Consider the following 25,561-nt stretch of genomic DNA (forward strand, 5'->3'; position numbering starts at 1 on the left):
GGGGGGGGGGGGGGGGGGGCAGTGAGGAGGAAAAGAAAACACGTTTGCGATGGGAGAAGCCCGCCGTTTGACAAAATCCCCGAGCGTGCGGACTCGCGACGTTCGCGAAATCCAACGGTCCATTAAACGACGAGATCAGAGTCGTTTTGCGTGTCCGCGCGAATGAAAGCGATTTCGGATCCCTTCCGCACGTGTCGTTGTCTAATTAGACCGGGGGGATGGGAATCGATGGCCGTTGATATCGGCAGCTGCGCTGCTACGCAGTGGTTGCACAAAATGCGAGATAAATATGTCGCTGGAAATCGTCGCCTCGTTTTAAATATCAGACTGCTAGGTAATGTGATCCAGCGAAAAATTCGCACTTACGCCGACAGTTACTTCCTGCTTGGGTGGGCGCCTCTTTTAAGCACTCGTTCTCGTTCGCATTTCTAAAATTTCTCCCGAATCTCTCCACGTTTCTCTCTCTCTCTCTCGACATGGCATTCCACCCACGCACACGTTGTTGCATCCGGCATGCACACCTTTGCTCTGCGCATACTTGGCGGATTCGTTGAATTGAATCCGAGAAAGGAGGCTATGGGAAAGATACGGGTGTCACACACGGTGGCGACGGGGTGCTCTCCGCGCGCGTCGTTGCTTTACGTCGGGTAATACGTCGTTTATCTCGCGGTCTATATCTGTACTCGTCCCGGCGGTATAAACCGAACCCATCCGCCTTCGTCGCCGTCCGATACCCGGCCGAATTCCTCCGAAACTACGAAAAAAGGACAAATACGCGCCGATGGATGGCGTGAATGGCCTTTTCGCTCATCGGCCCTGCGCTATTCGTCCTGTTTTCGCAAGCTCTCCAACGGAGGCGGTCGAATATATCGTACGTTACAACGTTTTCTATCTAGCCCTTTCACGCGTCATTTGCCGCGCGATCTATGCCCGCTTGGCTGCCAAATTAATGTAAATCCCGACTGGTTCTTTCGTGCTCTCGGGATGTTCGCGGCCTCGCGAGCAAAAGAAACGACCGCGCTCGAGATAGCGTTGTCGAATTTGTGAGAAATCGTCCGCGCAGCCGTGTAGAAACGAAGAAACGTAGACCCGACGAGATCGCATCGTTAACATCGATTAATCCAGTTTCTCGGCATACATTGACCACGATGGCAATGGAACTATATGCAGAGTAACGGGCCTTTCTCATCGCAGCCGTTGCAGCGACATATTTATCCATTTTTGCGACAGCATTTACACTTACTATGGCACTTTCAGACTTTGTAATTATTAGCGTCCGATAAAAAAATATTATTATTATTGTAATTTTTCGCAACGTGGCAAAAAGTGGAATCATAGGCTTGTTAATTAATCGAAAAGTCAAGAAGCTCGTACGAAAAATAGCAGGACCGGCGGCCACCCTCTTCCGTCGCGTAACAGCGTCCAATTTATCGGGACACATGCCGCATAAAACGCGCGCGTCATGCTCCCGAGCGTTGAAAACACGCAACAGCTGGCGAACGCATATGACGTCCCCCGTCTTCGTTTCTTGCTTGTCGTCGAGCACGGGGCGCAATACTAGCGGTCGCGCGGAAGGATCGCGACACGGTAGAAACCTCTTGGAAACTTTTCACACGACGGACGGAAGGAGACGGAGGCAAATTAAGAAGCACTCCCGCGATCCACGCGGATTCAACCCGGAGAAAAGTTAAGCCCGTTGATGGAATAATTTTCATCACCATCCTCCCGCCGGCCATCGGATCGGCGCTGGGAGAGAGAGAAGCCGATTTATTTTCAGCGTCTGATAGTCCCCCTTGAATCGGTCAGCGTTTCCGTGAATTATCGAAGGTACGATGAGGATTCGATTTCATTGTGACAATAGGGGATTAAAAACTGGACGATAAGTCCATGAATCCAGTTTCGGCCTTTTGCAGCGCGTTCGTTTCTATTTCGCAAACACAATCCGACGGCGACTGGGTGACAAAACCGACAATGTGAAAACATTTCGAATCGAGCGCGGAGATGATCGGACCATGTTGACTGTAATAACAGAGGACTGAAAACAAGAACTCGGTGCGCACATTTCTTCCGCAAATATTTCGAAACGTACGAATTTCTCATGTCCGTTACATGCATTACGAGCGGGAAACTCAAGGTGACGTATCGATCCGCAAGATCCTATCGCGTTTCCGTGTTCGATCGTTCACGAATTTTCGCGGCCGTTCGACGACGACTGCGAAACGAATGACGCGAGGATGAGCCTCGCCTTTTGGGCGCGCCGAGTCGCGCGGAAATTATGTCATCCCGTAAATTTCCGCCGGTAGTCGACGCATTGGCGAGATCCATTGAACGGGCCGGCGGACACTGGAAAATTTGCGTGACTGGAAAATCACTCGACCACTTGTCAAAAGAGAGAGAGAGAGAGAGAGAGAGAGAAAGAAAGAAAGACGATACCGTCCGAGCACTCTTTCGTCCGCGAATGCTCATCCGATGATCGATTCAGCGGAACTGCGTACAAAACCAAACATCGTATTCTCTCTCTCTCTCTCTCTAACATTTTAAAAAACAAGTAATAAAATTTCTAGTCGAAAAAATAATTTCGTTACTATCGTGTGTAGCCAAATTCGACTGGTTATTTTAAACAAAGCGCTTCTAATCAGATTTGTTACCCAAATAAAAATTATAGATCGTTTATGTTCTGCCACAAACGGTCTGATTAATGTATCCGTAATTCAAATTAATTCAACCGATCTTATTTTTCCGGTGTAGATTTTATATCGATCAACTCTTCTTCGCATAAATCACTCAACGTTGCTTCAGTTCCGCAGCTATGCACTCTGCGATCACCGTTACGTAATCTATCTCTTTGAATATAATCTGTCGTCCTCCAATGGGAAGACCTCGATGTGCCGAACGGTGTCCTAAACCCTAGACATAACTAATCGTCGATCGATCGACCTGCCGGTAGTGGCCTACGGTTAAAATGCTCCTCTTTCTGTCGTTTGCGACAGCGTTGCAATCAATGGCTCGTGGTTATTACGCCAGGAAAGATCGGGCCGCTATTCCTTCGTCTCCGCCGGCTTCGCATCGGTTGAACCAGTATGCCCTCGAGCGCTGCTTCGACTTGCCAATATTTTTCGAGGGGTCATAGCTGCAATTACTTGGAGATAGAGCTTGTGTATCGCACACGGAAGTGCGGTCGCGTCCCGATCGATGAGAGAGGGAGACGCTGTCAAAGACACGTTTCGCCAAACACAAAATCACTGATCACCGTCCGACGAAAGTAGAATTACCAATCAAAATCCGTCACGATTCGAAAATCCGTGACGATTTGAAATTTTGTCGGAAAGAAGGAAACGGTGAAATTTTGCCGGAAAAATAGGAAACAGGAGTCCCTGCACTCGTAAACGCGACATGAAATGCTGTTGCAGCTGATCGATCAATCGAGAAAATCTCACACACTTTTTTGCCATCTAAAACATCTCATTATGGATTCAGGAAGTTTCTATCTTAGACGGTTGAGTTTAAGGTTATTTTTAAGAGTTTTTCTCTGTAAAATGTAAGTACTTAGAGCGTTGACGTTTTACACATATGTTTGTGCATTTTCTATTATCTTTAGAAAAATTTAGTTTTATTATGTCTTGCGGGTATAATAAAAGAGAATATAACCGATTAAACATAAGCTGTCGCTTAGTTAACATAAGTTCGCATTTGTCCTAAGCGATTATGCCCGTTCTACCTGAGGGGCTACATTCTTAAAACTACAAAAAGATGACCGAAGTGCAAAATAAAAATATTCGATTTTGTCGAACGAATTAGCAACTTCCCTTTAACTCATTTGACAGCTATGCGCGCCTTCTTTGTTAAACGAATTACCGCCGCATTCGCAATCACTCGGAGTATCGTCACGCGACTTTGGCGACAGGGAATAAAGCCGATCGCGCGCGGATTCTGCGTGTGAATCAAAGGAATCAATGATAATACCATCGGCGGGACGCGCGTCGCAATTCGAACGTCGTTACGGCGCCGTAGATAAATGGAATCGATAATGAGGCCAATTATTCCGGCGTTCATTTCGGAGCGAAAGTACTATCCATAATCGCCGATATCGGGCACGCGCATTCCTGCCGGCGTAATATGCGTCCAATGCTCCGATATCCCAGCGCGGGGCTGCTTTCGGTAACTTTCGATAATAATACGTGGGAAATCCAATTATTTCGGTAGCCACGCGACACTGTCTCTCGCCGTCTAACGTTTCGATCAAATTTCGGATTCCATCTGTGTTTGATAAAGAAGAAATAAAGGGCGAGATAAAAAGGGGGGGAGGGGATGGAAGAAAGAGAGAGAGAGAGAGAGAGAGCGTTCTGTTATTTTCGTCTCCGCTTGTATCTCTACCGTTACGGTGTATTTCCCATTATCCGCTGATTGCGTTCTTTGTATTAAAAACGCCATTACGCGAAAGCGCTGTGTTGTGTCGTGTCAGATGTTTTAACGGCACGAGTGCGGCCCGACAACGGCTAAACTCAATCGAATCGTAACACTTTGTCCGCGCGCGCAGATACGATCACGAGTCATGATCACACAACTAACTAATGTAAATTTTGCGAAAACACGTATGCTCACTTATGTACAGGCGCGTTCCCTTCGCGTTAATTCCGCGAAAACGCGACGTATAAACGTGTCTTTTCCCCTCCCTCCCCCGCGAATAACGGCCGCGCGAAACTCGCCGATCGCTATGTCCGCACGCCCTGGAAATCGCTTCTATCGAAGTTACGCAACGTGCTCGAAGCTCGAAGTAAAAAGTTTCGCCGGAGCGAAGACATCGAACGTCCAGACGTAAAGGAAGAAAGACAGAGAATACAAAGATAGATATATAGATAGTGAGGGGGGGAGAGAGAGACGAGTCGGTGTGCGTGGGTGTACGCGTGTAATGGTGAAGCGAGTAGCACGCGCACGATGCAGCTGATGACCTTGAACTCCCTGCTGATGTTCGACCTCGTGTTCCTGTTTTTCCTGTTCCTCGTCGGAGTCTCCTGCCTCGTGTACTACCTGCCGGGTACTCGGGCGCACGCCTTCGCACCGCACGAGATCATCACGGCGCGAACGCCGCCGCGCTATGACGCACCGATCGACAATGTGTAAGGTAGGTATGCGCACGGGAGGGGGAGCTGATTATGCGAGAGAGGTGTTCCACGGCGAATATCGACCGAGGTCTTTCATTCATGAATAGTCGATAAACCGAGCGCGCGCGCGAAAATAGCTCCCGAAGCCGGTATTATTCGGCATTCGTGAGAGGGAGAACCTGAGAGGTGATTCTCGGCGGTTATCTCGATTAAATCGTCTCGGTGGACGTTCCGAAAAGGCGGGGGCCAAAAATCTCGCCCGCGTCCGTTCGCGCACAATGTTTATTCGATTGGGGTGGAACTCGCCCGCCGCTCCCGCGGTGCAATTTGATTCGCGCCTTGATTGCGCGGAATCGGGACGGCTTCCTCTCCTCTCCCCGGATTCACCGGCGCTTTCCCCTCCGTCGCATCAACGTTAACTGATTGTCCTCTAATTAAACGATGTCCCGTCCTCTCCGCGATCGCAACGTAACACACGCATTAACGTTATCGTTCCCACCTGTCGCCAGCAAACGCTCCCCTGACGCGGAAAAACGCGCGATTCAGTGGAACGGTAATGTCGAATAATCGACGATTACAACGCTAACCGGCGAAACGTTACGACAAATGGAACCTCCGATGCGCGTCTGATCAGATGACCGGCGGGGTCTTGCGCGAAGTATCGGAGCCTGTCAAAACCATTCGAATCGGCCTCTTTGCGGCGCGCGCAAATTCAGATATTGCGTAATTCAAGTTGAATGCCGTTCTGCTTTGGGCGCCGCATAAAAGGTGACCGAGTTGCGGGATAAATGGTTGCACGTTTGCCCATTGTACTCCGAGGGAGCGACCTAATAGGTGGAACACAGCCAGAAGTGACGTAAAATAAGTCCGGCCGGGGAGCAGCGTACGTTTGAAATTACAATTTTGCAGTATGTGTGTGTAACATTGATAATGAAAAACAAAGAAGGAGCACGCATCGTGAATAGAATTGTCACGTATACTTTTCAGAATCATATGTCATGACATTTGCCTCGGTGTTTTTAATTTAAAATAAATAATTGGAAAATGTACAGAGGAAAAGGTGATGTTATGGCTTCCAATTTACATTTTATACATTCCATTTTTGTTAATAATTAATATATATTTTACATTGAAAACCTCACGATTGCATTCACCAACGCGTTATTCAATCGATTCCAGCCTCAAAGTTACGGAATATTTTTTGCTTAGGAAAGTTGTTTGTAAAAATGTGGCGATACTGCATAATGAGTCGAAGAAGAAAAGAGGGGTGGTGATGTGGCCAGGAAGAGATGCGACTTATGTAAGAGACTTCGCTGAATTTCAAGTTGACTTTTCATCACGACCGTTTGCGCGCGCTCGTTGGACGTCCAGCAACAACGGAGATTTCGGCACTGTCATTCGAATTGGCTCTTTAATTACTGCCGACGTTCTCCTTTATCGCCCGCCGACTTCACGGAAAATGGTCGCTTGGTTCCGCACGGGGTATTTGTCGCAGAAAATTAATATTTCCGCGAAGTTTCCTCGCCCTTTCGTCGCCGGAAAAAATCAAGGCTGCTACACACCGCGGAGGGGCAAACGGTGATATTAATGATAAAGGCCGAAAGAAATTGAACGACTCCTTGTGACTTTTCGACGAATGCGGACGAGAAGCAAATGAGAATGGAAAAAAAGACGGGTGGACCGAATCAAAGAATTACGCAGAAGCAAATCGTGAAAGCCGCGTTATTGCTGGCCATGGTACTGGATAACAGGTAACACAATATCGTGCATGATTAATAAAAACAAAAATGTCGCAAAGAGAACGGCACGCACGGCAATATCCACTATAAATCCCGCTGTCATAGTGCGACCCTTTGAACTGCAGGATGTGCGAACTGTGTATATCCATCATCGCGCGAGTCGATATATTGCACGACAACGGCGGGTTCATTGACTGGAAACAGTCGAACGATGATACACGATAGACGTGCAGTTGTCAAATCGGACAGATCACAATTGCGAAGTGTATCGTGCGGGGCGAAAGACTTATTGTAATATTTATCACGTCATAGATCACAACATTGCGTTGCATCGTGCAATCGCGACGAGTCCCTTTAAGACTGAGTGTATATAATATGTTAGGTTATTGCAGATGAAATGGATGTTTTTCATAATTGAAATTTCTCGAATTTAAGCAGTCTTGCTTCTTTCATGCAGCCGCCGTTGCACGTGTAATATTTGAAAAATACATGTCTTCCACGTGAATTCGCTCGATGGATCTCAACGTCTCCATACTTTTAGATTCTGCACATATAATCATTAATGTTCAATAACGAAAATATTATTATTATTAATACTATTGTTATATTTACGCTAACTGACGGCTAGAGATGTCACTTTGAAATTTTCGATCAGTTTCGCCACATACTGTAATAATACTCTAATTCATCTTCGCGCGAACTTTCACCGTACAAAGGCCTTTGTAATTCTGTGAGACCAACATGATGTAAACTTTATAAAAGTCAATATTCAGCCAGCCAAGTTTTCAAGTGATATATATTCCCTTAATTTCCGAGAAAAATCGCAGATCGAGATTGCAAGTTCAATTTACAAGTTCATTAATAGTATCGCTTGTAAATAACGCTGGCGCGATGTGCGCGGGAAACGTGATCGAAATTTCTGGCTGGCGATAACCTCTCTCGTCGTATATGTCAGTGGAACGGGCGATCACGCCTGATCAAATAATGTCGAACATGCCATAAACTGACAGTTCTCGTGCCACGGAGTTGATTACGCAATTAAAGTCGCGCGAACGGATCGCAGTTGTCCAAGAAATTTTACACAGTGCCGCTCGGTAAAGACACGATCGGACGAAAAACCAAATAACACATGCAGAAGAAAAATTGCTTGAATTAGTGACGATGAAAGTGTCAAACGCGTTTCGGTTGAATGAAACAGAATTTTTAAGTAACAATTACGTCACGAGAAGGGAGACGGGGTTCATTAGCTTGTGTGACGACTGTGATGACAGAGAGGGGGAGGGGAAGTAAAGGCCATGGAATGTCACATTAAATCTTCGGCGCACGTGCTGGATTTAAAGAAATCTGGCAACGTAATGTGGGGACGGGAAAGATAATTCCACATAATATTGAAAAAGGATCCTTTGTGACAAAATGTGGCGAAGAAGGGGAGGGGGGACGTAAAAAATACTTCGATAAATCGGATTTCGCATGACATAATTGTTGAATGGTCCCTGGCCGTGACATTTCGTTGCCTCCTACATGGACTTATCGTTTCAAGAAACTTCAAAGTATTCTCACCGAATGTCACGAAATAATACAACTCATTAGCAATTGATAATACAAGCTACTTCGACAGTTTGCGGCTTCAATTAATTTCGTTATTAACCGGTTAGCCTTCGTGAAGTTCGATATCAAGATCTCGACGCCGAAGTTGCCGGCAGCTGTGCCCCCGGAAAACGAAGAAAAGCGTTTTCGTTCAGGTGGAAACCTCGCGGCCGTGATCGCCGCATAATAGAGAGGACAATCGCAGCTGACTAAGTTGGAGGCAGCCGCGAGAGCTGAGAAAGTGCAGAAGACCGAAACGCGCCCACGAGATGGAATATCGACTCCGGACTATCTGGAATCTAGTTTCGCGGGAAACCCGATTATCTGAAACTTGTATGCGCGTACTCGCCGTTTATCGGACTTCTCGATATAATATGTAAACATTTATCTTATTGGGAGAGAATGTACGGTCGTCAGAATAGTGGACAATCCTCATTTTTTGAGAAAATTAGTAATTAATTGAAGACTTGCTCAAATTATCGTTAATCTAACTATAATGAATATAAAGGAAAAAATAGTATTATGACTTTTGTAGGTGTTACGGCCCCCCTTAATATCTCCACTTTTAAGTGACGAATTCTACACGGAAAAAAAGCAGTCTGACTGGCCGGTCATTGTGGATTTTCTTCATCAACATTTTAATTTTAATTATTCGAACACGTGGTACGAACGCAGAGCCCATAACGTGGTTGGTTCAGAGGAATCAGCGAGAATAAGGGCAGATAACGATAGCCGGCGTTACTTTGCTTGAAAGAGCAGTCGCGGAGAAGAGCTGCTGAAAACAGGGCTGACATCTATTGTTTTCCCTGACGACGGTATATCCTCTTGATTATTCCTCGGAATGTGCATATGACGTCGAGATTCGCGAATGCCAGATTTACACGGACGAAAAAGGATCGGGTTGTCGCGCGTGCGAGTGTGTTTGATTAAAAATGGATCTATCGTGTAATTCGGGATTTTCGATTGACGCTGTATAAACCAGCGCGCACATCTTGATCTCGTTTGCTTGTTCTCGGCGGAAGAACAACTGCAGAAAATAAAAGCCGGGGAGAGATGTAAGGCCGATGCTCCGGCCAGCAGCGTGCGCGCGACAGCAATTTTTCCAGATAATTTTCAAGAAGCTTATAGAAACATAACGCGACGCGAGATAAAATTCCTGAAAAATTACACGTGCAAAGTATATTCGATTTTTTTTTTTTTCGAGCGTACAGATCGATTTTATCAGAAAAGTATTTGAATCGAGCTCCAATAACGAGAGAAGGCAAAGCTTTCGCGTTTCGCTGCGATAGAAATAACGCTAGGACGCGCAATAAATGTAGTTTCAGACACGAGAAAAAAAGTTCTCACGCGCGCGTAACCCCGTTCGAGCAACATGTGATGCCGTCAAGGAAATGAAGGGAGCCGAATAACCTTTGCAAAATAGTTCTTAGCTCGCTAGTATATCATATCACGACGACATGCTGAACAAAGGGGCTAATATAAACGGGACTGAGCAAACAACAAGCCCGATACCTTCAATATGCACGCTCCGGCTTGTTTGCATTTGTTTATTCGCGACGGACTAACGGGAACACGTTGCCTCCGTGTCGTTCCTCTGATCCTGCGCGTGTTCATCCTGTAAGGCGAAGTAAAACAGTGTCGCTGCGGTCTCGAAATTTCCACCCGACAATCCGTTACCTTAATCTCGTCGTGTTGTTGTGAACATTGGCCGTCTCAATCCTGCGTAGAAGACGCCATACATGAAAACTCCACTGAATACTGTAGAATACTGATTTTTCTGCAAGGTTTACGTATTTATTGGTCGCAAAGAATTACGAATGCTTTTATACGGTGAAAATATGAGCGAATTGAAGCATTGCTCAATATGGAAAAATGATTAGCAATTTCAAAGTGGCATCTTAAGCTGTCAGTTAGCAGTAAATATTTACATGTGAGATTTTAAACTTTCGCGGAATGAATAAACGTTCGATATGGCTTCCGAATTGGCGCCGTGTCTTTCGAAGATATATATCCGGCGTTTCGTAAACATTTCAGTTCACTTCTTCAGGGTGAGAATCGACTCGAAATAGTTTCAAATCGACCCTCACTCTGAAGAAGTGAACTGAAATGTTTACGAAACGCCGGATATAAATCTTCGAAAGACACGGCGCCAATTCGGAAGCCACATCGAAATATTTACATGATACAAAAATCCTTGTACATACCGAGTGCTTCGATTAGGAAAATTTCAAAGAACATTTTTATGCTTTTTTAAATTAAATTTAAAAGGAAGATATGATAAAAGTTTGAAAAACAAATTTTATATATTTGAATTAGATTTTCTATTAGATATGGTAAAATTGAATAGAACACATTCATCGCATTTACATTTATATCGCAATTACATTTATGTAAGATCTATACGTACGAAAAACACAAAAAGAGTAGCGTATTCGTGTCAATGTTTATGTAACATAACACGATTTTGAGAATCACTCTACGTTATCGACGTTTATCAAGTTCATCATCGACCATGGCTTCTCCTTAAGAAGGAAAATATACGCGTACAGATATCGAGCGATTAAGTTTTTCATTAGTGAGTAATTAATGAAAGATTATGCAGAAATGTTTCTTTCTGTTAGCAGAATGCCGACGGACGGGACCGGGGGTCCAGGACTCGCGGTAGTGGCAGGAGATGTTCTTGCTCTGCGAGGCACAGGACTCGCTGCTGCAGAAACTTGGGCTCTCCTCTGCCAGGCTGCCCAGGCCCTCCAGGACCTATTTCTTTCAAGTAAGTTGCAAATTATGTATTTCATTGCGCATCTCAAATCATAATTTTACGGTATTTGCGACGATAAAATGCACGTAATTTCCTAATCTGCGGGTGCAAGATGAAGAGCCACAATAGCGAAGGAAGATAATGTTGCTAATTAAATTGCTAACTAATATTTAACGCAAAATCAAATAAATATAGTTTTACTTCGCGCAATCAAATTCCACATCTTTAAATAAAAAAAAGAAATACATATATATATTCTCTTTCATCAAACACATATATATATTCTCTTCCCAGAGTTTATGATTATTATGCTAAATTTTAACTGAATTAATATTAATTATATGTTGACCGCTTTGAAGTTTTTATCAATTGTTACTAGGTAATGTAAATGTTACGATAAATATAACAAAAAGTTAACTTTGTCGTAAAAAAAATTCCGGTACCGGGAATCGAACCCGAGCCTCCTGGGTGAAAGCCAGGTATCCTAGCCACTAGACCATACCGGACTACATGGCTACATCCTCAAACTGTTAGCTGGTCAATGATGTGAAAATAATTCTATCTGATTTGTAATAAATATATACACATATTTTATTACGTTGTTTCATATTATAACATTAATTTTCGTTTCTAAAATATACACATAAAATGTGATGAAGGCAACAGTTAATATTACGGAAATATTCAATTTAGTGAAAAGGCAGCTTTTTAATTAAAGCCAAAATTAAACAATCACCAAATGGAACCAGTGGCTATAATTACTCAACGAGGATCACAATTACCCACGAGTTTATAAGCTATTTTCGTAAAAGGGCTTCAAACAATAGTAATTGAATTATAACATTGGTAACAACAATATTGATTATTGTTGACACACATTTAAAAAACAACGGTATGTAAATTGTAAAGCAAGAGCAATAAATACAAATCGTCGTGTACATCGCTGCGGCACGTTCCCCTTTTAGATCAGGAAATATCTACCAACCGGAACTTCCGCGGTTCTTTTCTACTCTCACGAGCATAAAGCACCCGAAAGATGATCCGTCTGCAAATCCCGGAGGCTTTTCAGAAAATATTGGTCGAGTTCGCCGCTAGTTTCCGTTACGTGTGGCCAAGCTTAACATGTTTCGTAGACGATTACTGGTACCGTGTGAAATCGAAACTTTATTATGATTGCTATCAGCTTACAATGGAAAGGAAAGGTCAACCAAATAATGAAGAAAATAGATAAAAGCAAGAGACATGATTAATTGATTTCGATGGTTGATAATGAGCAAACAGGTTCTTCCATTGGATTTATTACGACGAAATTTCGCATTGAATTAATTTCGTTCTAACAAAAGTTTACTGATGATCGTTAATACCAATTAGTTCAAAGTTCAGTGGTGAATCAAAATATAATTACCCTGTTTTTTTTTTCAATCCCTTAAATCAAGTAATATTTTTATCAATTTAAGTATATTTCAATAGCCTGTCATAAATACTTGAACGCAATAATATTTTAATTTATAAATAAGTTACTGTATATAAAATGGTTCTAAATTTAAGGGAGCATTATTTATTAAAATTATGTAATACTTCTTTTCCATTGAAGAAACCTAGTGATTTTGAATTCAGATTTTTCTGTCCAATACATATTTTCCAAAAATAAATTCTGATATTCACAATATTATGAATTTAATATTTTGTTGTAATTGTTTTAACATTTGTAAATAAATATTTATTTATACGAATATCCTTTCCCGGTCGAAATTTTGACGCTATCCTGAGGATAATGCCCTCAAAGGGGGTGTTCTCATTTGAGACGTTTCGTTCGGTAGGCGATTTTCAGAAATTTTTTCTGAAAAACTGTAAGACGTACAATTCTGAAGTTTTGCGTAAATATTTATCTATGCTCATATCATGTATAATCAAGAAGCAAATAAATATTACTTCAGAGATAGCACCTTTTTTGGTATATATGCTAAAATATAATTTTCTAATATCATCGTTTCCGTTGGAGACACCGAGAGAAAGATTGCCAACAGCATTTTTCATCTTAACTCGAAAAACATTTCATGCGGAAAAAAGCCAGGTTTCTGGAAATCTATGAAATATTACGGGCAACAACATTTTTGCTAAATGAACACATCGACACCCTCTTGAATATTTTCCGTCAGTGTCACCGAAGATATCAGGGTAATCTACGCACGATTACATCAATCTCCTCTCGCATCGTTACTCCGTCGCCTTTGGTATGTCCCGAAGGACGGAGGAAGACAATATTATAGTCCTTCGAGATAGTCTTCTTACGATGTGCCTTCTTTCATATACGGTTCGTTTCACGCATCGGCGGGTGTCGGCGCGTGGAAAAAAAATGTCTTCCGCGTGTGACGAGGATGACGATGAAAATCGCCTCATCTACCCCTCTTTCTGGCGCCGAAAATCCTTGGCGACCGAGTTACGTGATTGATGATACATCGAGGAGTTAGGCGGGAGCCTCTTTTTATTTCCATCAAAAGAGGAAAATCGCGAGGAAAAAAAGATCCCCGGTGATCCAATTGAATTATCCCTTCCTCATCGTTACTTGCACCGCGTTACCGTAGCGTTTATGATTTATAACGCTGATGTAAGATAATATTATAACAAAACGGACTGATACCGTGTAATTCGCTTCGGAATTTTCACGAAAAATTACGAAAATAAACGTCGCTTCACGACATGAGACGTGACATTTTACACTGAGAGAAAAATGTATGATATCTGGAAATATAATAGTATAGTTAAAAAATGATAGATCCATGTGAGATCGTAGAGTTACTCTAGTTTTTTCTCTCAATACATATGATTTGCAAGGGTATTATCGGACGAACGGCGAGACTGTGACGAGGATGGGATTGAGCGGGGCATACCTTTGCTCAGTAGGTACATCTCAGTGTTTAAGTGCGCTAAGGGCACGCGGGAATTGCAAACGGGGAATCCGAAGTGGAATATTACGGACGATGCATTCCAGAGGGGGCTCTCAATAGCACTAAATCTCAGAACAAAGGCTCAAACCGAGCGCCGTTCGATTGCACGATCGAGCTGTTACGGGCTCGGAGCGGGTCAAACGTCAGACGAGAGGCGTTAAATATTCAATAATCACGAGCCGTCGAGGGACGTGACTATCAAAGCGACACTAATCGGGTAATCGACGATGCCGCTGTAATATTAATCGCATCATCGGGCAAAGACTCTACTAGTTGACGGCTTACTACTTGACCGTTTCATCTTCGACGTGACCCTCCTGAGTTAAGTAACTGCAATTTTTACACGAATACCTATCTTTACATTGTTATCTTCAACGACGAGACGCAAAATGGAACCTTTCGGTAGTGACCGCCCTCGCAAGACGCCCCGCGCAGTGTATGAGAAATATGTCGATTCTGTTTTCGAGCACCGCAAAGTACTTTAGGCAAGCAGAATCTCAAGAAGCAGAGCGTCTCTTTCTTTTTCTGTTTGGCAGAGCTCTTGAAAACTCGCATGATCTCAAGAGGTGTCTCCTGCAGCAGATCCTGAAGGACTTCACAGCGGACACACACACGTACCAGCGTTCGCTTTGTAATACGAAATCACGGAGGAGATGGGGCTCTCGAACGTCTCGAAAATAAGTCCGAGGGCGTTCTGTTCTTGACGAGAGCTGTGCTCAACGTGGCCTTCGTTTCATCGAGACACCGGTCTCGCCGATGACACATCCAACGACGGCGGATGAGAATCTCTTCGGGAATAAATTATTCGGATCAGAATTGCTCGGGTGCATTCGATGCGACATATCGATAGCCAGCTTACACGCGGGCGGCTGAGCCGAAGTAACGATACTTCGTGCCGGTATCGAAATATCGGCGGGATATGCCGACGACGCGCGCGAGATTAAGGGCGTCAAGCCGCGCGCCCGGCGTTGCGCGCCGCTCGCTCGCCTCATTCTTGACTCGCATACGCGCGGCTTAACAGGCGTGTTTACAATGTCGGCAATTCGGACTCTCCGGTGCTCCCTGAGATTGTCGTGAGGCATTCTGCATGCGATCGCGATGCCGGCGTTCGCATAGCATGACTCTCGAGCGTCGTATAATAAGCGATGCTTCGCCGGCACCGCAGGACCCCGGATGCCAAGGATTCGTCCGCCGCGTGAGAATGACCGACAGCTGAAATTTCGTTTCGTATGTCGCGATTTTAAAGGCCTCCCTCGGATAGGCGCGTTTACAGTTACCGAGAGAGATTTTCCTGCGGGAAAATCCAGCAAAGGCCGATTTTATCCGACGCGATAACGCGATAACGTTCGGAAAGAGTCGTGAGAGAAGAGTATCATGAAAAATGTGTGGAAATTCTATCAAAACATTCCCGGCATCCTTTCCCGGTCGAAATTTTCACGCTATCCTGAGGATAGTGCCCTCAAAGGGGTATTCTCATTTGGGACGTTTCGTTCGGTAGGCGATTTTCAGGAATTTTTTCTGCAAAACTGTGAGACGTGCAATTCTGAAGTTTTGCGTAAACATTTATCTATGTTTTAGCTATATGCAGTAATTTCTATGTATTATCATCTTTAATATTAATAAAGTTATAAATAATTTTGTTGGCACTAAACGTGAAAGGTTGATAACCACGATTCCGGACGTTTTGGGCTTTTGAAAATCGAGAACGACAAAAAATTATTTCGGACTCCCAAAGCTGAAAAGAACTGGCCAAAATTGACTTTTCTTTCTTTGGTCGTGCCCTTTTGTAAAAAATAAATGTTTATTCTCTATTGTGGTAAGGACAATAGCTACGAAATTATAGTTTAATTATTTATCCGCCACTTTGGTTTTTGAAACCTACAACGTTCGGAATTGTAGTAATCATGCAAGCAAACTCTCGTTTAACGCTGCACAAAATTTGTTTATAATTTTATAATTGTTTATAATTTTATTAGTATCGAGGATAATAATGTATATAAATCACTACATACCGGTTAAAACATAGATAAATATTTGTACAGAATTGCAAAATTGCATGCCTTCTAGTCCTTTAAAAAAATAATCTGAAAATCACTTACAAGACGACACTTTGTGTGAAAGTACCCCCTTAACCCTCCATCCTGCCGTTTCATTCATACTTTAAGAATTCGCTCGCGGCGCGCACATTCAAAATGTGGGAAACTTCCTCGTGTCGGAGGAGCCTGTCACAGGAAGCCAGGAATTATCACGCAAATCCACGCAGCCGTGAAAGTTTTAAATGCAAAATGCGGTCCCGTCGCACCGCCGTTCTCGTCGCATAATCGCCAGTCTGACGTCTACCTTCAACTAGCCGACAGCGGGAACCACGAACGCTCCGCCGTCTGTATCCCTTCAAAGCGTTAGCCGCGGCGCGCCTTGTGGAAGAGAAACCCGGAATTCCAGCGGTGATTCCTTTGGTCGCTTCGCGAAAAGTGTGCAGGGGCTTTAATAATGTCGGGCGACACACAATGCCGTCGGTGAGGCGTCGCACAAACAGGGTCACCGGTGAATCCGTGCGCGTGTCTTTGAAATATCTTCATCCACGTTAATACACCGAGAGAGAACTCGGAGAGGACGTTCCTGTCGCTATCATTTCCTTCGGACCGTCCGAGGCACGCGCTTAAATCCTATTCTGAGAACCACTTCCTTCGTTTCGCTCCCTCGTCGCAGTCACTCGTCACATCATGAATCGAGAAGCCTCGGTTGCAATCGATCGATCTTTTTAATAATCGACTTTAAATACCGACCGGCTGCTTTTCCTCAGCGAGAATTATAATCCCGACTTTATTTCTAATAAATCGTTGAAAGGTTGAAAAAGTTGTACGCCTGGCGAATGCCGCCTTGTTTCCGCTAGACCTCATCGATTACGCGCCCGATCGTTTACCCTTCGACTCGGTCCAGAATTTTCATCGGAATTCTGCGTGGTTTTAGCATCGATCACAGATATCGGGAAACCGCGTGCACAATAGCATAGAAAAAACACGTACGGTAAACGCTTAACATGTGAACGAATATTCGCAGAGACGAGAGTCCGCGCGGAATGCTTGCGAACGGCTGGAGGGATCAAGAGATTGTGGTGTATAAAAAGAACGGATGGTTTTAACGCGGAATGAAAACGCAAAAACGCGGTAGATTCGCGGCATATGAAGTTGACTCAGTTCTGTATATACCCGTGTTTCTCCGCTCCGAATTTATAGGTAGAGGAATAACATCAAAACTAGCATAAGTATGGTAAATAATTGTCATAAGACTGTCATATATTTTGGAGGAAATAACACTGCTGGTTTGCACATAAAGTTTAATTTTACACCTTCAACAAGATTTTTAGAACCTCCGAAAAAAATGGGATGTCGGTTTTTCCTTTATTCGAGGGAACAATGAGAACCTCCCATTAAGTTCAGTGTCCGAGTTCCCACCCAGTTAAGAATAGAAAAAAAAATTAATGAGCCCGAAAGGGATCCGGTAGTATCGATTGTCCATCTTTCGTTTCTAAAACGAGGCAAATCCGGCAAGAAAATTCGACAGATTTTAATCGCGGTGACGTGTTGAGCTAGTCACTCAAAATGGCGATAGGAAGCGGTATCGAGGTCACCCACCACGAATAACTCAACGAGGGATAAAGGGCGAGAATCTCCCGGTAATCCCAACATATGAAGTCTCCCTCTCTGTTGCGTCTCTCATCTATCTTTATCTCTCATTATCCATCCACAAAGGGACGGCCATCTAACTTTCCACTCTCACGCTCGTCTAGTTGTAAACCCCTTGACGTTTTTTTGGATATTAAAAACACAAGTGTCTTGGGAATAACATTAAAGAGAGAAATACTGTATTTGCAGGATATAACAGACAGGATATTTACAGACGAAATCATATGCACTGTTATTGTTTTACTCTAAAGTCCGAAGACTATATATCGACGAATTAATAATTTCGTCGAGATAAAATCGATTTCATTTCCATCTGGGAATTCATCATTAAAATCTTTCGACAGACCTTTGAGTATAAAATAACTCGACTATGGTAAAAAGAAAGTAATCTAAATGTGAACACGATACGAATTGAATTGAACGTATCGGCTCTTTGAGTCTCCGAAACTGTATATTCGCATCCTTTATGCCTCCCGTATCTTTGTCTTCCCCTGCCATCAGAAACCACATAGTCTGCTCCTAATATTCAATTTGACTGAGGCAGCGGAGATCTATTTCACGATTAGACGGCAACAACGGAATCTCGTACGTTTAATTCAAAAGTCAACATTCAATACAAATATCACGTAATTGTCCAACTAAATTAAATTAACAAAATCCGATAGAAGCAATACAGCACGTTATAAATCCTGATGAAATAAGAGAGACCTTTTAAACCTTCTATATTAATTTAAATCGCATTTTCTATCTTGCTTAGAGTTAATTTCTTCATTCCCTTTGAAACAAACAGTTTCTCACTGGAGAAGTTTCATGGACATTTGCACGTGAATTTCGAACAGAATTTCGTACAATTGACCACGGCGCTGTCATAAAAAAGTCATACGTGAGAAAGTTAGGATCGACATGCCGTGGTCGAAATCAATGATGGCTATATGATATGGCAATGAACGGCGTGAAATACGTGAGCTGGAACTGAAATGGAAGAGAAATCGTGTTCGAGGAAGCGGCGCATTCGGAGGATAGCGCGCGCAGCAATTGTGATACAACGATCAATTTCAGCCGACACACGGACTTTTGTGTTTATGATTGCCTGAGTAAACCGAACAAACTGAATCCTACTTATAATAATTGATATTAACACGTAAATATTCCAGTGAAAACATTACATATGTGCTTAGTATTATAATATTTTTATAAAGGATCGAGCGAACCGGACGTAATAAGTGGTAATAAAGCTGCAGAAAGCACTAGGTCGAAAACGTTATATTACCGCGGCATCAAATGACTGCCGTCATAAAAGCTCTGTCATAAATTTCCCCTCCAAAAGTAAACAAGTCTTTCATGATAAAAACTTCATTCCGCACGAAAGAAAGTTCATCTTCTAACGTTGTTGAAATGAGAGAACGGTGGAATATTAATAATCATTATTGTACGACCAAACACTAAGACATTTCTACTAGGCATATAAATTAACTTGACGCTTTTAGTCTATCTCATTTTTAATAAGCATCTTAAATCTAGAAATGTTCTTGGAAATTTTTGCCGGTTGGCGCATTTTTCCACTCAATTGCGTTTTGAAAGAACTGCCATCAGCGTTTACGAAACACCACGTACAAACATCGCAGCTTGATCGATACAACCTCAGAAAATAGTAGCGAACAGTAATGCCGTTAATAAACTGCATATTCGACACTGCATTCTTTTTTCTTTCTCTTAACTGCCAATACCGCTTTAACACGCGCGTAAGCGTGTATTCTTCGATGCTGCAATTTAGGATAACGTCTTTATCGGGGAGAGGAGAGGTGCGTTATATCACGATAATGACATCATCGGCTCGCTACGTACGTAACTCGATCATCCGTGCGAGCGCGAGATTCCGTGATTCCCTTCTCCAGACTTGTCTCGCGCGTCTCCACGCCGCCCTTCGACGGTTAGCGACTTTCACGTCGATCATTAATTACGTCTCGCCGCCATTGCAGCCGGACTGCAGCGGTGCACTTCGAGCATCTTTCGCGTTAACGACCTTTCTAATTCCTTTCTCGATGGTTTACGAGCGCACATGGCGAATATTCAGACCGACAGATAATGTCCCGTATCTTAATGAACCATTCAAGGTAGCTCGAAGTTACAAGCGGGATCTAATTTGCGGGACGTTAATCCGAGCGAGGAGACCTTCAATGTTCGACGCTATTACAAATTTCACGAATTTTCACGCTCAATTAACATTTGTACACTGAAAAAAGGATTTGCTAATAGGTACTAAAATTTGACAAATATTTACCGATTAAATATTTTATCAATGTAATCAAATAATTTAGTTCTGTATACTGGATGCGCCGTTAGAATCCGAACATGAAAACGTTTTCATCGGAAAAGTCGTTTATTAGAGCCGATATTAAAGATGCAAGGAAATGCTTTAATATTCAATTTAAGGGATCCTTCTCGAGTCCTTTCATTCGATATAGCCGCCCTACTCTTCGATCGCCACGATGACGTAATCGAATATTCGGTCGACAAATATTCACCAAAATTTAGTATTGATTGAAAAACATCCCTTTTTCGATATAGTATCATAAATTTCAAATTACGAACGGGAATGTCGAAAAAAAATTATACGAAAAGATTCCGTGATAATCTTGAAACATAATCTTTCCCAAACTTCTATAATTTTTCGAATGCAATATAATTAAAATTAAGGGGTGCAACTCATCGGGTAAAAGAGAAAGAGAAAAATGTAATAAATTTCGCCTTTGGCTTTGAGAGAGTTGTCTGGCCTGGAAAATCGGGTGTCTAGGGTATATATTATCAATAAGGTAACCGCACGTTCGTTCCGATCCATTCATAAGATACCGCTCGTATCGCAGGAAGTAAAACGAGAAGGCTGGTAGCGTCGGTAAAAATGGAGGATGTATGTAAAACGAGGCATGTTTCACAGTGATACGTTCCGTGAGCCAGGTACTGCGCTCTTTCTTCTCAAAGAGGCCGGCTTTGAGGGTTGGCCTGGCGCGAGGGTGAGCGGATCCCCTCTTAAAGCGAGATGTAGCCTTTAATGGCCTTTCATCCTTGTCGCGTCATTTACCGCCGACTTCGCAGGCTCGAGTCGCCGCTAAATATTTGCCCCCGCATCGCACCCTCCGGCGACAGCGTCGACGGCGGCCGTGCGTTTTAACCCTTTTTCGTGTCTTTTCCTCCGTCTCGCGCCTCCGAACGATAATTACGTTGCCATGTTGCCGCTGACGTCCTGGTCGATTTGCGGCAACGATCAATTTTAGGTAACGCAATTTCCGTTCCCACCCTATACGCACAGGCGCTTCCATCCCTGACGCTCGTGGTAAATAACAACCGATGTAAGAGAAGAACCACCGAACCACGTCCCACGTTTCACCCACGCTTTCTCATTAGTGTTGTTTTAGGATTTAATAGTTCACGCCCAAAAAGAGAGGTACGTGTTTTTTTTTTAAGGAGGTTGTAAAGCTCAGCGTTGTACTTTCAGAGATCCATCGAGGGAGCCACTCATAAATTTAGTATTTGTCAAGCAAAATTACTTTCCTGTACATTCACTATCTAAATAAATGTTATTTACTTATCTAAATAAGTGAATAAATTGCACAAATAGTTGGATAATACTTCAATACACGTAATGCGAGTACGTACGTACGTAATGCGAGTTTCGTATCAAGTTCTTATCGAACTCACTTCACTTTACAACTTCCTTAAACACAGAGATTCGCGCATAAGTATGCATAGTCTATGTCAATTTTCATGTTGAGAACCAATCCTTTATTAATATTCTCAATATTAATTCTTTCCTTTTAAATTTGCCGGGTCTTATGGAAAACTTTTGGCGCAGTTAATATGGAGTTAATATAGCTGGTCTGTGACAATACTGTTAAAAAAGTAATGGTTAATATTGTTACGTTCGCGCAGGGAACTAAAACGAGACAACGTTAAGTGGGAAACAACTTCAACTATATATTTGCTATTTACAAGAAAGCACGCGTAACTCGTAGACTCAAGCTCTCTCTCTCTCTCTCTCTCTCTCTCGCGAAAGACCGACGCGCACGTCACGGCGACTCGACCGTCCCAGAGAGAATCTCTCAAACCCGTTGTTTATCGGTCAACGCTGATCATCTGTTGTTGACGACTCGTTGTCAAGAGAATCAGCTGTACCTTCAGAGCGCTAAAAGCGCGGGCATCAAGACACGGGTGTAACAATATAATACGAAGAAACTCGACGGATCTATGCCAAATGTCTATAAATATGATTTATGATACACACCTTTGATACTATGGCAAGAGACTATCAATCAAACTTATATAATGTTCAAAAACTAATAAAAAAATAATCTCATAATCTTAGTTATCATTCTTACTGGTTTATAGTCAGATATAATCAGATATTTCTAATATCTTTTATGATCTGCGTCGTTAGGTATACATACACGTTCAATCATATCGAATTCAATCAATTCTGAAAGAAACGAGATGCAAATCGTTATTACGTCAATCGGTGCAGAAGCGTCCTCGAAAAATGCCTAGCGAATTCTCGAAGCGCGAAATCCACTCGGCGCACCGCACGTTACGTCGCTCGCCAATACCTCGCGTTCCTTTTTTCGATTCGAGGCTCTGTCTGCAACTTCACCCGCGAAACAAGAGATTGCCATTAAAGGCACGGATGGCTGCAAATCGGTGTGCATTTGTTTCGATGTAGGACCAGTGGCATAGCCAATACTACTGGAGTTAAGTCTCACACGAAACTCTATCCGACCAGTGCAACGAGCATCACGCGAAAAACGCTCACAATAGATCCCGAATGAAAAAACCGAACGCCCTTGGTTTTACACTTCTCTCCCCTCGACGAGCATCGAGGAGGAGGATTAACTCTTAGAATAATATCCGCCATCTTTGATGCTGAAGTAACATCATAGCTCTCTCAGATCTACATCACAAAAAAAATGGTCAAATTCGTGATTTTTCGCATTGTTTTGGTCTTTTATGAATTATATTGATTAAGTTTATTACCAATTTTTTATTATTATTCAAATTATTCTTGTAATTTTTGGAAGTTTTAATTAAGATTGTAAAACTCAATTTCCTTAAAACTTTCATTTTAACACAAAAACTTTCTTAAAAATTTATTTTAACACAAGAATTTCTTTTAAAACTTTTATTTTAACACGAGAGCAAATTTAGAATAAAAATAAATCGATCACATCGAAAAGTCTTGTTGTTAAGCCTAACAGAAAAAGAAAAACAAAATCCTTCTAAATTTTCTAAAAACGAGCGCCTTAAAATCCTATGACTTACTAATGACCATTCATACTAATGTAACATTCTAAGTCTCACAGACCTCGGATATGTTGAAATAAACTAGCGAGAACTTATCTACAAGGGCTGATACGGGTCTTTCTCTCACAAAGGTTGAAGATCAATTGTAATAGCGTTTTGTACGAAACGTGGAAAGGAGGGTAGGCGAGAGAAAACGTGTATAGACCTCTTCCAAGTTCAACATATTACTGTCAGGATTAAGATAGATTCTTGGCCGAAAAACGGCGTCGCCTCCCTCGGGGATCGATGCATATGCATTGCCGCAATCAGCACGTTTGTTACAACGAAATATGCATCTTCGTGTAAATCGTCGCGCCTACCGTAGCGGAAAGTTATGCGAATGGGAGCTCGCGGAATTTCAGTTATTTCCACACACATTCCCTCTTATAAAATGAAATTCCACAGCCGCATGAAAACCGACGCCAGTATTATCGCGAATTAGCCTCGCACGTTGAGCTTCATACACGCAAGGGCAACGCAGACGTTTCGCATCTTATTTCTCGATATCCCGCGGTCGACCTAAATTTTAATAACATCTGCACAGCCTACCGTGATGTTCAAACTATGCGAATCATAAAAGTTCGCGGTTTGTCTTGCGGCCGACTTCGAGCCTATTATGGGATTGTTTTGATCACGTATATCGCAAAAAAGTGAAAAATAACTCACGATCAAGCAACATCGGGCGTTGAAACAATTAAGACAGTCGGTCCGTAACAATACTGTAAAAAAGATAACAGTTATTACGACATGAGGAAGCAAGACAAATCTATGTTAAATGTTTATAATCATAATTTATGATATACAGATTTGACACTATAACAACAAAAATATTAAACTTATATAATATTTAAAAAGCCATAAGGAAATAATCGTTTTCCACGCTTTGACGTATAATATTTTTGTCGAAGACTGTCCCTGTTAGGCAAACATCAAAGTATCGATTATGTAATTTTTCTCTAGGGCGAAACGTGAAAAGTAAAAATTCCAAATGTTATCAAATTAGAAAATTTACATTTTTTACGAATTCACGTTAAAGAAGAAGATTTGAAGAATTAACCTCGTGAAGGCCATGAATCTTCTCTTCCAGCGTGAAATCGTGAAAAGTGTAAATTTTCTAATTTGAAAACATTTAGAATTTTCACATTTTCACATTTTCGTCCTAAGGAAAAATTATATGATCGATACTCATATCATATGTATAGTGAGTCACAAAAAGATTGCAACACTTTTTTTTCAGGCGGTACATTTTGATTTTATATATCATGATACTCACTTCTATGATACTTGCGATTTTTGAATTTTAAGATCGTATTCGCTTATTTTATAGTCATCTAAATTCGAAAAATTTTTTCACCACACGCGATCGATTCGTTCAAGTTCAAGGGATAAAGTGCAGGTTCAAATGGCATGATACGCGTATTTTCTGTGCGAATTTTCGAAGATTATGCTAATACCGAGAGCTTCTGGAACCCTGACAAGCTGCGCTGCAAGTAAAAGTCAGGTGGAACATATTTCTCTCCCGCGCTCTCAAGTGGAAAGAGACGCGTCAGTATCAGGCTCCTTTTTAAAATGCTCGCGCCAATAACGACGATCTGCGGGGAACTCGTGCCATAAATCGCATAGATCCCGCAAAGGTGGATCGAGCCGGCGTTTCTCGCGGCTTTTATGGCTTTTCGCAGGAAGAACGTATTTAGAGTGAGAAGCGTTTTTCGCTCTCGCTGAAACGTTTCTCCGTCCCGGAGAGTTAAACGTAACTCAGAGAGTATCGTCAATGATAACTCCCGCGACCAGTCACTCGCGATATTTCATTCTGCAAACGGTCTCGGTCCGCGAAATTTAATTACTCGTTGGGAATATTTTACACGACGCTATTTTCCGTCGACGATTTTTCGACCCGCCGGTGAGGCTTGCTCAGCTCGCAGTGTATTTCCTCATTTCCCTACGTAATTTTTTCCCCGCCAACCTCGTTCGCCTATCGAATTACTCAACTCACGGATACAAGAGGCGCTAAATAAAGCGGGGGAGGGAAGCTAATAGCGGAATGAAGGGTGGATTTTGAGTGGTCAGTGTTTATGCGGACAGACAGAAATGGAGAGCTCTAGGAGATTATCCATCAATGTCGAAGTTCGTATGTATGTATATGTACATATATACCTTTACATATATATGTAATTATATATAATTACATATACACACATGTATATATATATTTTTGTGTGTGTGTGTGTATGCGTTTGTATACCATATATATGTCCATATATAAATCGACTAAGATATATCCCCATTCCACTCCGTTTCGCCCACATATACGCACGCCTACATGTCGCCCACGCGAACGGGGAACACCGTCCAGGAATTCACCGACGTGGTTAGGAAATAGGCGAACGCGACGGTTCACGAATCTCTAAAATAA

At 42.5% G+C, this 25,561-nt stretch overlaps 1 protein-coding gene and 1 non-coding gene across 2 annotated transcripts in view; one reads left to right on the plus strand and one right to left on the minus strand.

The window, feature by feature from the left end:
* The first annotated feature begins 6,390 nt into the window (after window positions 1-6,390).
* Window positions 6,391-25,561, plus strand: part of LOC106745819 — a 53,697-nt gene continuing 34,526 nt past the window's right edge. The window contains exons 1-2 of the mRNA XM_014621772.1: window positions 6,391-6,853; window positions 11,053-11,198. Of these exons, the coding sequence (XP_014477258.1) occupies window positions 6,756-6,853; window positions 11,053-11,198 (244 nt within the window). The 5' untranslated portion in view covers window positions 6,391-6,755. The remainder of the gene's footprint in view (window positions 6,854-11,052; window positions 11,199-25,561) is intronic.
* Window positions 11,621-11,692, minus strand: Trnae-uuc. Its single transcript has one exon. It is a non-coding gene; the product is annotated as a tRNA-Glu (tRNA).

The sequence above is a fragment of the Dinoponera quadriceps genome, unplaced genomic scaffold (assembly GCF_001313825.1).
Source record: "Dinoponera quadriceps isolate SergipeBrazil2010 unplaced genomic scaffold, ASM131382v1 scaffold1658, whole genome shotgun sequence".
Taxonomy (NCBI): Eukaryota; Metazoa; Arthropoda; class Insecta; order Hymenoptera; family Formicidae; genus Dinoponera; species Dinoponera quadriceps.